The following is a 13,984-nucleotide window of genomic DNA, read 5'->3' on the forward strand; positions in this document are numbered from 1 at the left end:
GGCTCCTCCCCGACCTAGCCACCATCCAGCAATGGGGCTGCCCTAGGCCAGGATAGGCATCACTGTTATTTTTGGGGAAGATATGTATAAACATATCCCCTCCGCCCTTGCCCTTTCTTCCTTTCTGGCCATCCTCATTCCTTCGTTTTTACCTAGTCTCTCCTTTAGTCCTGTATGAACTGCATCCGTCCCTTTCATTTCTGATGAAACTTCTGCGTGTCTGAATGCACCACATCAAATCCATACCGGCGTCAGAATCATAGCCCATGGCTGACGGATATCCTCGGCCTCCCGGCGAATCCAACGCCTTTCACAGCTGCCGGAACCGATCACAGACAGCAAGCATTGTGCCAACAGCTACGCCACCTAGGAAGCGGGCATCCTCATTCTATACAGTTAGAGGGCCAGAGATTGTTGACGAGTCAGTCCCTGATCCGTTCTACCTGGAGCACAATTTAGGAGGCGCCTCTCCCTGGGGCATTCGTCGACCAGGTAGTCGCGATGTGAGAGGCAGTGAAGAAGGTAACCCGTATTCAATGATCTCTTCGGTGTATTCCAAAGACATTCCTTTTGCTGTCACTGCACGCGGTGAATCTGCGAGATTGCGATCCAATAACAACCGATCTACTTTGTCTGTGGTCGAACTAGAACATCAACTTGGGCTTCAGCAAGTCACGTCAACCCGTCCGTGGGGAACAGCCTCTGGGCATTACGACCACAGCTCGTTCAGCTCGGTGCAGACCGAAGCTACCCCAGACTTGACACCAAGCAGCTCCTTCTCTTCCAACTACTCTGCTCCTATCTACCCAGAGAACTCCCTCTCCGCGGTAGAGCCTCTGCCAGTGCAGGCCCCTCCTATCCCACCCAGCCCTAGAAACAACGTATATCCTTGTTCATCCACTCCCTTGAATCAGTCCCAGGTAACCTTGTGTACACAGCCCTCCACGCCTGTACGACAAGGACGACCACACACAGCGACGCCTAACGCGTCGTCGGATACCCTGGTCATGCACCAAGGAGACAATCACGATCCTCCCTCCCATCGTGGGAAGCCATTGCCATCTCTGCCGAATGGAGCGCGGAATGGTATTGCCCATAGCGGCAGGAAGGGCCCCCCTCCCCCAATTCGGCCTCCTATTGCTCCGTCGATGATCTCTCCTCCGTCTCGGATCAACCCGGTGACTATGGAGCCACACGCCACTCATTTTGAGAAAGCAATGTTTATACCTGCCAATGATTGTCCCAGTCCTGTACCTAGTCCCAGTCCAGGGTCGCCCTTGCTTGAGCGCTATCCCACAGCGGGCTCGGCGCGCGATCGCCCATCCACTTCTGCGTCACGACCAGCTTACTGCGAGCAGTCAGTGTGGGAATCCGATTCGGACACCGAGTCGGTCGATCCCAAGTCACTATCCAAGAAGCCAATGGATACGTTGAAAAAGGTCCGCAGTCGAGTTCATCTCCGGGTAGCCAAATCGGCGCCAAAGCTCCAACCTCCGCAGACACCCAACAGTCAGCACAGCAATCACTTGGAGAAATTCTCCTCGATGCCTGATCAGCCCCCAGAGGATCTCTGCCCGTCTCCTGTGCGGAAGACCGTCAAGGCGCGGTCACGAGAAGCTCTGCGGCCTGCGGCTCAGACGTTGCGACTGGTTGCCCCATCCACGACTTCCTTAGTACCACCGCAGTCCAGACGAAGCAGCGGTCAAGCGCGCACCATCGACATTGACCGAACAACCGCGGCTGCAATGCAAGCGAAGTCGCGGCGCCGACCCCGGTCCGACTCGAAGAAGTCACTTTCCCCAGAGCGGGAGAAAGTGTGTACCCTCTGTCGCGAAGAGCGATCCGACAAGGCGATTCTGTCCCTGGCACGACCTCCACTCTATAAACGGGTGTGGGAGTCATTGCGTGTGCTCGGCTGTCATGGCGACATTACACCTCCCCGGTCCCGCAGACCCATGTAGCTATTTCCGATCTTTTTCCTTTTCTCTGATTCCTGTTCGAAAACCAAAAGTCCGATACGGCGTTGAATGATGTACGGCTATTTGCTACGATCTACCGAAAACCACCCTTACGGCCCTGTCCGACGATGCTGAATGGATCCCCATGATTGATCTAATGTTTATGACGCTGAACGCAACGACCCGCCAAAATCCCTACCGGCGGATGATGACAATCCACATACATATGATGGATGCGCGGCAACCATCCATGCCCGCGCCCAATCAATGATTTGACGAGATGAAACCCCGCCGAGATGGAAATCTCTCCGGCAGTCTCTTCGAAACGATGCAATGCGAACGCGCTGCGATATGATTCATGTAACGATGAGGCAACGATTGATTACGATAGTTGGTCTCATACCACTCTTTTTTTCCACTTACTGATTTCTGCTGATGTCTGTATTTGTGTCCATCCTGACACCCATTTCCTTGTCTGTCTGTCTGTCTATCTACTGTCACTCGCTCCTAACTACCGACACTCACTACCCACCATTGTCTGCAATTGCCCGCACGGGCGCCTGTCACTCCCTCCAAACTACGTCAATTCCTGAGTTCATCTCATACCATAACATACCATATACAATAACAAAGATACCACATTCACAACACCATTGAATATCCCATTCCTCACCGTAGCCATCCATCCATACCTTGTACGAACACCATGTCCTCTTTCCCGATTCGAATAAACCAAAACAAACGAACCATAAAGGCCCAGATTCCTACCTAGTGAAAAGAATTTCCACCGGCATGTGTGGGGTTTTTCCAGCGAGGGGTTCCAAATTGGAAACGCTATTCGACGGGAACTAGTCTAGTCACTACTTGGTTTATCCTCCATTCATTCATCCCTTGGAGCGATGCGGCCGAGAGCGCGGCGTACTAGGGATATCCATCCCTTGAGAGAGATGAGGAGCGTCTGGCTACGGACTTTACAACTGTGTGTGCGTGTGAATGACTCGCACCGTCAAACCGGTTTTGGGCGGTTTTGTACTTTTGTAGCTGTGGCTAAATGGTCAATTTGGTCTTGTACATAAGGTTTGTCTATCGTATTTAAGAAGTTTCTTTGTATAGAGTGATAGGCTTAGTGGCGGCAGGGAACACCACTCATAATTCCAACCCATTTCTGACACCATGATGATGAACAGTATCCATGCGGTCTTTTGCTCAGCACACCTACACTTCACGTAATCATGCACATCCAGTACTTATGATCGAACCACCGCCATCACCACCAATCCAGCCATCGATAGCTGCACAACGCCATGCAAATTCCCCTCCGTACCTTGCAGCCACGTCCCGTCTCGACCATCCGGCCATCCTGTCCTGCCGTCCCGACAGCAGCAGGGGGAGGAGCCAGCCAGCCAGCCAGGTAGCCATCCCGAGACCAGACCCCGACGTATGCAGAACTGCAGAGCTGCATACAAGCAAGCAGGAAAGTTTCTGCTCAGTCGTTTGTAGAAAGGCCAGGCTAGGCTGACGTCGCCCCGATCCTCTAGTTAAATCCCGACAGGCGCAAGGGCCCGCCAGAAAACTAAAGAGGTGGAAGAAAAGAAAAAAGTACCATTCCATCCCATCCACAACCACCCCCTCAGCTCTCTTCCACCTCTACCCCCGTCCCCTCAGCAGTAACGGTATCCTTCATCTCCAACGCATCCATATTCTCCTCCCACCTCGGAACCCTCACTTTCTCCTCCCACTTCCCTATAGCCCCCTCACCCTGCCTCCCAAGTCTAACCTCGGCCTTTTCTCCCCCTGAGATTTCCTTCTCACTGATCCCCTCGAATACCTTCCGCACATCCAATTCCTTCACGGCTTGTTGGTACAATGCTAGTATCTCTGCTCGCTTAGCTTGGCGTTCCTCGTCGGTCATTGTAGAAGTAGGAGTGGCGGTGCCATTGGTGCTGGTGGCGCCCTTCCGACCCGCAGGCAGCTTCTTCACCACGGCTTTCTGGCTCTCGTCGTAACCGCGCAGCACACCCTCGAGAATACCGAGGATAGTACCAGCGCGCATGCCGAGTTGTGCGCCGATGGGAAAGCCGGCGTCAAAGCCGGCTTGGACATGGGAGGTTTTGGAGGCGCTGATGCCGTCGCGGTAGCCGGCTGTGACGTGTTGGCGGCGGAGGGAGGGGAGGTCGGAGGGTTCGGTGGTGGTGGGCGGGTTGGGGTGAGCGTGGTGGGTTGTGGGAGGCGGGGAGGAGCCGAAGATGTCGTCGAGGGTGGACATTTTTGATGGTACTTCTTAGACGATGTAGATGTGTATTTTGTGTATTGTTTGTTAGGTAGATGATGGGTGGTGTTGGTGGTGTTGGTGGTGTTGGTGTTGGAGAAAAATTTGGGCGGGGAAGTGATGGGATGAGATGATCGGCTGGCGGGGTGGGTCGGGGATGGTGGGGTTGTTTAATCTATTATCTACTAGGTACGAGAAGCAGTAACAGACTAATATGATTATTGAGATTTCATTTCCAATTGAAAAGACTATTTGTTTCTATTTGATCTTGGTACCATACTAATATCCAAATTGCGATGTGACTGTGTTAGTCTACAAAACATCTCCATCTCCCCTCATCAGCCTGCATCAGGCTAACTCCTTCAGCACAATCCCAGCAACAATAGGCCAGCTCCTCCGTGCTAATTAGCGGAACATAAGGTCATACGACCGAGTCCGTCTCGGAGCCTGATCCTCAAACGAGGGATCTTCACTATTTATACCCGATAGCTACTATCTACGGCAACGCCAATATAAACCTCGGCCGGCCTTCCTTTGTTCCCTTTCCCTAGTACTACTTACTACCGCTTAAGTGCCCAACAATTTTTATATCCGCGCATAACCACTCCAAACCTCATCTACTAGTAGTATTGATTCATCCACCCTACACCTCCTCCAACAGACAAAAATAGAATGCGCTCCTCAACCCGCCTGATTCTCCTCACCACACCCCCCCCCATCCTAACCTACACCACCCATCGCTACCTCTCCACCCTCGAAGCCAAATATCCCCCCATCGACCCAACCACCACCACAAGCCTCGCTCTCCGCACCCCCAGCAATCTAACAACCCAACACTGTCCCGAAGTCGACGTCTACGAAGCCAGACACATACCCGTGAAATCGCTACTAAAGCGATACTCTACTCTTCTCCAATCTCAGCACACCGAAACCCATGACTTTAAGAATTCGAATAAAGCAACCCTAACAAACGCCTGGATCCTCACCTTCCTCAACACCCGTCCGTTGATAGTCGAAGGCAGCATCATCGGCTTAATCAAAAACAAATCCTACAACCCGGGGGATACGGGCCTCACTGACCCGGAGTTCATCACTGCACCCACGAACACATCTACATACATTTCCAGATTCGCATCCATCTTCACCACCCCGAAACCCCAAGGTTCAGACCACACAATAGAAAGAGCAAAAGGAGGGGGCCGCCCCCTCCTGAATTCTGCCCTCACAGTCCAAGCATCCTCCCCCACAACAGGCCTCCTCGTATCATGGCACATGCCCGATGAACCGCGCCTCTTCTTCGAGAAAATAGCCCGCTGGGGATACCCGTGGCGACTGATGAGCGGGGGCCGACACGAGATCAACATCTCGGAGGTGTATATGTACCAGGGGGAGGAAGTAGTAGATGTACGGTTCGCGTCAGCGCATGATTATGAGGTAGTGGGTGATGAAGAACAGAAGCAGAAGATTGTTCCTGCTTGGGTGGGCAGGTTGCATCGCGGGTATGCGAGGGCGTTGGTGGATTGGGCTGTGAGGGATTTGGCCGAGGCTTGAAGTAAGTGTATTTTGGCTTGAACGTGATCTCCGCTCTGTACAGTATATATATACCATTGTTTATGTTTAGTACACATCTCATCTCAACTCATCTCAAATAATATCATCACATCACATCATATCACATCAAATCATCTACTACTAAATGGAGCAAATGGAAAGAGAAGAAAGAATGTTAACAATCCCCCCCATGCTCAACAACCCCCCACCCCTTCCACCCCCAATACTTGACACACACTTCCCATCCATCGCGAATGACCTCTACCCTCCCGCTTCCATTGCCGCTCCCGCATACATCATACAAACATAGATCATATGTCGTTGCGCCGGGACTCTTCCATGAGAAGGTGTCCACTGCGGATACATTCACGCTGGCGTCGTCGAGAGTCTCGCATCCATCTGTGCCTGAGACGCCTTGTCGGTGGAAGATGGAGAGGTCGAAGCTGGTGGTGTTGGGGTCGCAGCCTGGTGTGAAGAGGCGGAGGTCCCACTTTATAGGTTCTACAATGTTAGTGTGGGAAGGATTGGGTGGAGTGGAGGAGGGACGTACGTTTTTGAAGCGGAGGATTTCAAGGGAGGATGTATAGGCTGTGGGAAGGAAGAGGAGGGTGGTTATGGTGGGGAGGAGGGTGAGCTTCATTTTTTGATACTACTGAGTAATCACAGTAACTATTCTTGTGAAGGGACGGAGGAAGAACGTGGTAGAGATACTTGAGGGGGTTGGGGATGTCTATACTATTTATACGCAACAGGTCCCTGCAGATCAGGCACGCTAGTGCTTCACATCTCCGCTAATGCAGGGATCCGGACCAAAGAGCGAACCATGGGCCTCGCTTACCCTCGCACAAAGTGTCATCTGGATACTTTCAATGCACCCGTCTGATTCTTCATGTCTAGAACTCTTGAGGTTTTATGCTATATTTAAATACATTGTCCACTGACTAGTGTCTGCCCGGGGTTAATCTCCACGCCCGGAGAGGCAGACCCTGCAGTTTCAAAACGGCCGGCCGGATGAAGAAGAAAAATGTCACTACGCCAATCAACACGCACAGGATATTTGTCGTGTAGTATCCGTCGTGCTGGACGTGGCAGGTGCCTCCTCCGTTGACGCAGCGCGTCCGGTCTGGCTCCAGTGCGCATGAGAAGGCCTCCGTGACGAGGTCACCCTTTAGTTTCTCGGACGGCGGGGGCACCGTTGGTGGAACACATGTCGCTTCGGTGAACATGTCAACCAGCTTAAGGATGAAGTATCGAGGGAATGTACCGCCCAGGTTGGAGACACTGTTGTTTGAGTGATTAGTAAAGGTTTTTATGTATAGTAGGGTAGCAGGACTTACGTTGCGAGCATTGTCATGTAGGTGCCGCCGATGCTGGGGTCGGCGATGCGCGCATGGAATGCACTCACCGCCACAAACATCACCGTGTTCATGAATGTCGAAAACACATGCTCTCCAATCACTGTCAGGAGGTACCAGAACGGGACCTGGTCGGCCGACGGGAAAATCATCACCGTGATCTGGGCCAGGACGGCTGCCGCCAGTCGTCCGATGAACGCCCAGCACCACAGCCGCATGGGCGTGTACTCCGTCGACCACTTGCCGGCGTAGTATCCCAGTCCGATTTCAAAAGGAAAGTCTATCAACACCACTAGCGCCATGTTGTCTTGACCGAACCCCTTGTCTAACAGTTTCAAACTCGTCACGCCGTCGTTGGCTTGGAAACCAATCTTGGCAATCAGATGAACCAGGATGATGGTATGGATGTTCTTGAGCTTCAACACATTCCACATGCTGCGGTACACGTCCATGATGCTATCGCGTTCATGCGTCCGGTCTTCCTTCTTCATGACGGCCAGACAGGTCGTAACAACAAGATAAGCCCATCCCCAGAACTTCAGGTACGTGCCCAGCGACAGCAATCCACCTTCCGCAGGAACGGCCCGGAACCAGCGATTAGCAAAGTCGGCCGAGTTGAACGCCAAAAACACAGTGTAAGACAGGAAGTGGCCGGCTGTTAATCCCACCGTCTGGGCAGTCGAGGCGTAGGAGATATTCGGTGGCGACATGAGTGTGATTGCCCATCCATCGACCGCAATATCCTGCGTGGCGCAGAAGAACACCAGCAAGAACCACCAGTATGTAAATTTCCAAACACCAGCACCTCCATTGGCGCCAGCCTCCTTCATCATCTCTTCAATGCTTCCGCCCAGGTAGATCATGGCCAATCCGGCGATGACCTGGACGGGCGTGATCCAACTCTTGCGTCTGCCGAACCGCCGGCTCCAGATGGCATCGACAATAGGGCTCCAAAGCAGCTTCAACGAGTATGGGTAGGATGCGAGTGAAAAGACACCGATTTGACCGTACGACAGGTACGGCTTCAGTAGGAACGGGACCGACCCAGTAGCCAGTCCCATAGGAATACCCTGGAGGAAGTATAGCACACACAGCAGCAGAAAGTTTCTCCGGTCGCTGGCGGGCAGATTCGCGAACGAGGTTGTCGTCATGGCGGGCGTTTGCGGGGTCATTGGAGGATCTTGGTCAAGAGTGAAACTGGGACGTGACATGAGGCGATTCGCCCGAGCGGACGTGGACTCGACAGAGGTGTCCCTCTTTCGCATCTCGATGGAGGAATCCATGCTGTCGCTCGCGTAGCCGTTCTGGCCCGTCGCTATGGTCAAGGAGGGCTTCGAGCGGCGTTTCAAGACCGTGCGGCCTTTGCGCTTCATGGGTGATTTGCCACGATGGGAGGAAGAGTGCGGGTGTCGCGAGTGTAGAGAGTGACTGGGGGAATCCGAATCGGAGTATTCGGGCTCAGATGGTGAAGGCGAGAGAAAGGCGGAGTGTCCGGGGCGATTGTCCGAGGGGTGGTCTGTGTAATGCAAAGGATGGTCGTGTTCACGCGTGTCGGTGCTGCATGCTAGAGACTGGAGTTCCACCTCCTGAGGACGATCCGCTGCGGAATGACGATGTTCGTGGGAAGAGTAGGGATCCGCAGGGTCATGGAGGGAGGAAGAAGCGGAGAAAGGGGGCACACGGGAAGAGGGAGACGAAGGAAGGACTGGAACAGGCCGGGATGAGGCATCCATGCGACGTGGTGGAGAGAGAGGCGACTGAACTTGAGGCAAGCTGGCCTCAAGCGTCAAGCTTGTTTGTCCACAGCTGTTTGGCTGGAACCGGCGATATCTCCCTTATGATTGGCTGCGGTTAGCCGTCATTATTAATGTTGCGCATTAAGGGCCTGGCGATCCCTCCATGCGGTGATTCTTCAGATGCAGATGGAATACCTTAGTAAAGATCTCGTGCTGGGGTAATTCTGTGCGACAACAGAGCCTCCAATTATTCCTACTCGAAGCTACAACTGAACCTCTTCACCATAGGTTGGATACTTATACAATACAGTGACAATACCAACCCTATTCAACACGCACACACATCAATAGCCTATTCAGGGATAAACATTCAAGACTCCTCGCTCCCAAAGTAAGGACTAAGTCAAATGCCAGCCGACCCAGCGCGGTGGATCACAGACCAGGATACAATTCACCCGCCAATCGAACTGCAACCTTGAAAGGAGCCGCGGGCCCGGATTCCCCTCACGTGATATTCCTCCTGTCAACAAACACCGCCCATTACCACCACCAAACAAAGCAGTACGTAGTATCTATCTCCGCCCGAGCTCCATCCACCACTAAACCCTCCACCTTCCAAACAACATAGTCCCCTATACCAAGAAAATGGACACCGACGACCTTGACTCCGAAATCTCCTCCATCCGCGCAGAAAGTACGCCCCAACCCTCCCATCCCCATCCCCCCCCACAAACCAAAACACCAACACTAACCCACCCGCGCAGTCCGCACCCTCCAACATCGCCGTCGCATCCTAACAAGCAGCCTCCTCTCCTCGCGCCCCCTCCAACGCCTTGCCAAATCCCAACCACCAACTCTCCCTTCCCAACAGCAATGGACCGACATTTCCCCCCTAATCCAAAGCACCTCGACCCACGCGCAAACAAATCACCACCGCATCGCCTTCTCCACAACCACCTTCCCATTCACGGACCCCTCCCCGACATCTGAATCCCCCAACCTCCTAGGCATCAGGATAGATATTTGTGCGCGCGACGGAACATACACCAAACCGTACTACATACTCCTCCGACGGACAGCACACAAGACACAAGATGGGAAGAGGGAAGTGCGCGTGCATAAGCATACCGTTCCGGCGGTGGTGGATATGAGGAAGTTGGAGAGGGTGTTTCTGCCGGCTTCATCCATGACTACTTCTCAGGATGAGGAAGACGCGATGGAAGAGGAGCAGGAGCAGGAGCAACTGAAACCATGGAAACACAAGGCGCGCAAACAGGATCTCAAGTCCTTTGTTCGGGAGGTGCGCAAGCAGTTAGTTGTGTGGCATTTACGGTGCGATGCGGTGCGCTATCTGCGAGAGAAACTGGGCGTCGTGACACGTGGAGTAAATGACGACGACGGTATTTATGAGGATGATGAGAGGCCCTGGGAGAGGGATATTCTTGGCCCTAATGCTTCTACAACGGCTGCTACTGGAGGTTCCGGTGCTGGGGAGGAGACGCGCATAGCGAAAAATGAACTTGGGATTGTGTCGTTGGCGCCGACGGCGTTGGAGGCGGTCTATGTGCGGGTGGAGTGGGAGGATGGGCGCGTGGGGAGGTTCAAGATCTCTAATACGGGGGTCGTGGAACGGGCGGTGGTGCTTGGGGATAGTGGTAGAGATAAGCAGACTGAGGGGGTTATTACGGGCGGGGACGGGAGGGTTGAGACTTTGCTGGAGCGGTTGGGGAAGCGTCGCGGGAATAGTAAGGAGGTTGGGTCTGCTTCGCCGGCTTCTGATGTGTGATTGATTGATCGTTTGATGCTTCTTCGGGTGCTTATTGGCGTTTACTGGGTGCATTGGCTAGCGAGCTGTACCTTCAGATACTCCAGATTTTGGTTAGAATTTATCCTGTCATAAGTGTGGGACTGATCGTCCTATTGGAAACATAAAGCAAGGTCTATTATAAGGGGAATGTCCACTATCAACGCTATGCACATGAATGAATCTGTATAAAAGCGGCTGTCGTGTATGATGCTTGATGCTCGCTCCTGAACAGCACCAGGCAGCAACAGAAGAATGTAATGAAGAAAAGGCCAAGGAGTGACAAGAAAAGAAGTAATTACAAAAAAAGGTAATAAAAGTAGGGTGAGTATATGAGACATTAGTGTAGTAGTAGTATATAGGAACCGCATATATGCATGATGAGACCGAGGGAAAAAGGAAAGGGTATCACTTAGGCATCACATCATAATCAAAGCACCTGTCCCCCTCTCTTGTGGTGCACCGGTCCCTCATCACCGCTGGCAGCTCCTGTCTGGTCGGTCACGCAAATGGCCGAGTCGCGCGTTTCATAATGCGAGTCGCTGAACGACAAAGGGGGCAGCGGGCCGTACGGCTGCCCGTGTTGCACTTCCAGTTTCTTTCGCAAGATGGCTTCTTCCAGAGCCCAGCGATGTCGTAATTTCGACTTTTTGGCGTCAAAAGCTTGTAGAATGTCCGCTTCTTCCTGCTGATGCTTTTGCTGCATCTGGGCAAACTCCAAGGCATGCTTGTCAATCATATCGTCCAGCTCTCTTTCCATTCGCGCGATGGCCTCTTGAAGTCGAAGTTCTTGGCGATCGCGCAGCACCTTGATCTTGGCTTGATGCAGTTGGTCCATGGTGTTATGGTCATGATACTCCTGTGCCAACTGAGCCTTGTGTTGCGCGGTGAACTTGCGACTCGGCACCACGTCTGCTTTCGAACTGGATACGGGCGATGGCGGCGGGCTCGAGTTGTTGAAGAACCCTTCCATGTACTTGATGCGCGTGCGCGCGTTCACTTTTGCGCGTTCGAATTCTCGCATTTGCTCCATTTCCACTGTGAGCTGTCGTTCCTCCATGCGAACGGCATCGGCGGTGTTCTGCAGAGGTCAGTATGTAAGATACAGCCTTCAATATCGGAGACGAACCTTCTCACGCTTCTTCTCTTCCGCGCGCTTGTTCTCCGCAAGCTGGTCCGCAACGATAGATTGCTGTCTCCGCCGCAGTTGTGCCATGAATGCGTCCTGAAAAGCATTGTGCCGATTCATCTCCGCTATATGGGACTCGCGCATCTGGTATAATTGTGCATCATGCAAGCTTCGCTGCATCGATTCATTGTCGAAGACGGGGATCTCAAGCCTGAGAACCTGCTTATCTTCCTCGGCAGAATCGCTGTTTTGTGCTTCCGACGGTCTCGACTCGACATATACTCGTTCGACGCCTTTCTCGCCCTTGGCGACGGTGATCTGCGCGGCCGGCGGAAGAAGAACCGGAGATGGCGATCGCTTCTTCCTAAAATGGATCTTCCCGATTGCCGACTTGAGTGTTGATTTTCTCCTTTCCCTTTTGTCCGCGGAGGTCATGCTAAACATTGATGCACGGTTCCCAGGTGGCCTTGCCGCGAGGCTATCTATCCCCGGCGCCAGCCTTCCCTCAAATGAGCTATAAGATGTCGGCCGAGTGGACATGGACGCGAATGACCGAGTGCTGCCACCCTGAACAGGCTCGGAGGCCACGGTAAAATCGGAGAGGGACGAGGCGAGTTGATCGATCTGCGGCGGGGTCTCGATGGACGGAACGACTTCGTAGGTAGAGTTGCGATCGGTCGAGGAGCCGGAGGATCTGATGGGGGAGGACAAGTCCACCATACCGGAGGCAATGGATGCAGCTAACGATGCCACCACCTCGACTTCCGGCACCTTTAGCCCCAGTTGACGTGCATCCTCCACCAATTTTTGTTCTTGCGCCGTTTCTGATTCCTCGGAAGGTAGAAGAAGAACCTCAGTGCGGTACCGAGACTCGTCAACCTCGGTGAAATTTATCGGCTCCATGATGCAATTGGCGATAGGCGGGATCGTTAATCACACATGGAGCACGTATCGCGGAAAAATATGACACTAATAACAATAACGCCGACAGGCAGATCGGAAAGTAAGGATATGGGCAATAAGAAATAATAAAGGAAAAAAAGAAAAAAGCAAAAGGGGGGTTCTAGTATCAAGAACGCGAATCGCGAGACGCTAGATGGCTCGTCCACAGTACTAGAAGCACAGTGGACGAGAAGAAGGCGCTCAAGAGCAGCATCCGACTTGCGGGGAGGGGCGGACTCTGGAAAGAGACGGGATGGGAGAAAGAGAGGGAAAGGAGGGCGACTCGTCGACTGAGGACGGAGGAGTCCAAAGAGAGGGAATGAGCTAATGAGAGCGAGGATTACTCTGCGGCGGGCCAACAGCGAGGAGCAGAGGCAATGCGACAACCTGATTTGGGCCTCAAGTTCGTTATTGTTATTATTGCGACCCACGGCCCGCCTGACCGATTCTTCCTCATTAAACGGCGGCGGAGGCCAGTGGTAATCTGCTGCATCCACTATGGGGGGTGGGCTGGTGGTGTGCTTTAGTGTGTATGGGGGAAGAACCAGGAAGTTAAGGGAAAAGATCGTTGCAGAATCAGCACGTTGATTATCAGGCCGCTTTTACTCAGATGTTAAAATTAATACCCCCTGTCACCAGAACAGAAAGCAAAGAAAAGGGGAACAAAGAAAAAAAAAAAAGGTGATGGATAATAGCCATTGTGAATCTGACACAGTGACCAACCAGGCTGTCAGCCATGTTGCTCTCATCCTCGGGACCGACTCAGGCACCAGGGCGTGGATACGTTACCCGCGTAATCCTCATACCTCCTTCCCCGTTTTGCCTGGCAAACCGCCGTCACTTCTGAAACAACCCCCTCAATCGGGCCATGTTGTAGGGTATAGGGTAGGGCCGCGGGTGTCAGCCGCCCACCACACAGCGTCAACCGCGGTTTCAGCCACTGCAACACCATGGCTTAAGGTCAGGAACCGCCGCTTCAGGATCCCACGCGGTCTCATATAAGGATTGGCATGGTGGCCCACTGTTCCTGAGTTTTTGCTTTTCCAGACCCTTCTCTTCATCACGCTTTTTTTCTCCTCGTCCAGTAGCATGCTGATCAATTGAAACCGATGGGGTCGGTAACTGCTGGCTCGCTCCCTAGTGCCAGACTAGGCAGGAGGGGGTGGTGATGGTGGTCTGATGTTTCCATGGATGGCTTGAGTCTTAACAATCCCGATCACTGACCACCTTCACCGCTTTT

The 13,984-nt window shown here is 53.0% G+C and overlaps 6 protein-coding genes across 6 annotated transcripts; 3 read left to right on the top strand and 3 right to left on the bottom strand.

The window, feature by feature from the left end:
- Positions 1–266: 266 nt before the first annotated feature.
- Positions 267–1,961, top strand: An02g13380 (uncharacterized protein; the record flags this gene model as incomplete). Its single annotated transcript, XM_059746745.1, has 1 exon — positions 267–1,961. The coding sequence occupies one exon, from the start codon at positions 267–269 to the stop codon at positions 1,959–1,961; it is 1,695 nt and encodes a 564-aa protein (XP_059605175.1).
- A 1,627-nt stretch (positions 1,962–3,588) lies between these two features.
- Positions 3,589–4,224, bottom strand: An02g13390 (uncharacterized protein; the record flags this gene model as incomplete). Its single annotated transcript, XM_001400433.1, has 1 exon — positions 3,589–4,224. The coding sequence occupies one exon, from the start codon at positions 4,222–4,224 to the stop codon at positions 3,589–3,591; it is 636 nt and encodes a 211-aa protein (XP_001400470.1).
- A 675-nt stretch (positions 4,225–4,899) lies between these two features.
- On the top strand, positions 4,900–5,778 carry An02g13400 (uncharacterized protein; the record flags this gene model as incomplete). The annotated part of the gene is made up of 1 exon (XM_001400434.1): positions 4,900–5,778. One exon carries the CDS (start codon positions 4,900–4,902, stop codon positions 5,776–5,778), a length of 879 nt encoding a protein of 292 aa, XP_001400471.1.
- Positions 5,779–6,447: 669 nt separating this feature from the next.
- Positions 6,448–8,866, bottom strand: An02g13410 (uncharacterized protein; the record flags this gene model as incomplete). The annotated part of the gene is made up of 4 exons (XM_001400435.3): positions 6,448–6,513; positions 6,617–6,671; positions 6,829–7,059; positions 7,116–8,866. 4 exons carry the CDS (start codon positions 8,864–8,866, stop codon positions 6,448–6,450), a joined length of 2,103 nt encoding a protein of 700 aa, XP_001400472.3.
- A 648-nt stretch (positions 8,867–9,514) lies between these two features.
- Positions 9,515–10,655, top strand: An02g13420 (uncharacterized protein; the record flags this gene model as incomplete). Its single annotated transcript, XM_059746746.1, has 2 exons — positions 9,515–9,563; positions 9,634–10,655. 2 exons carry the CDS (start codon positions 9,515–9,517, stop codon positions 10,653–10,655), a joined length of 1,071 nt encoding a protein of 356 aa, XP_059605176.1.
- A 448-nt stretch (positions 10,656–11,103) lies between these two features.
- Positions 11,104–12,705, bottom strand: An02g13430 (uncharacterized protein; the record flags this gene model as incomplete). The annotated part of the gene is made up of 2 exons (XM_001400437.1): positions 11,104–11,754; positions 11,803–12,705. The coding sequence occupies 2 exons, from the start codon at positions 12,703–12,705 to the stop codon at positions 11,104–11,106; spliced, it is 1,554 nt and encodes a 517-aa protein (XP_001400474.1).
- Between the last annotated feature and the right edge of the window lie 1,279 nt (positions 12,706–13,984).

Source organism: Aspergillus niger, assembly GCF_000002855.4.
Source record: "Aspergillus niger supercontig An02".
Lineage (NCBI taxonomy): Eukaryota > Fungi > Ascomycota > Eurotiomycetes > Eurotiales > Aspergillaceae > Aspergillus > Aspergillus niger.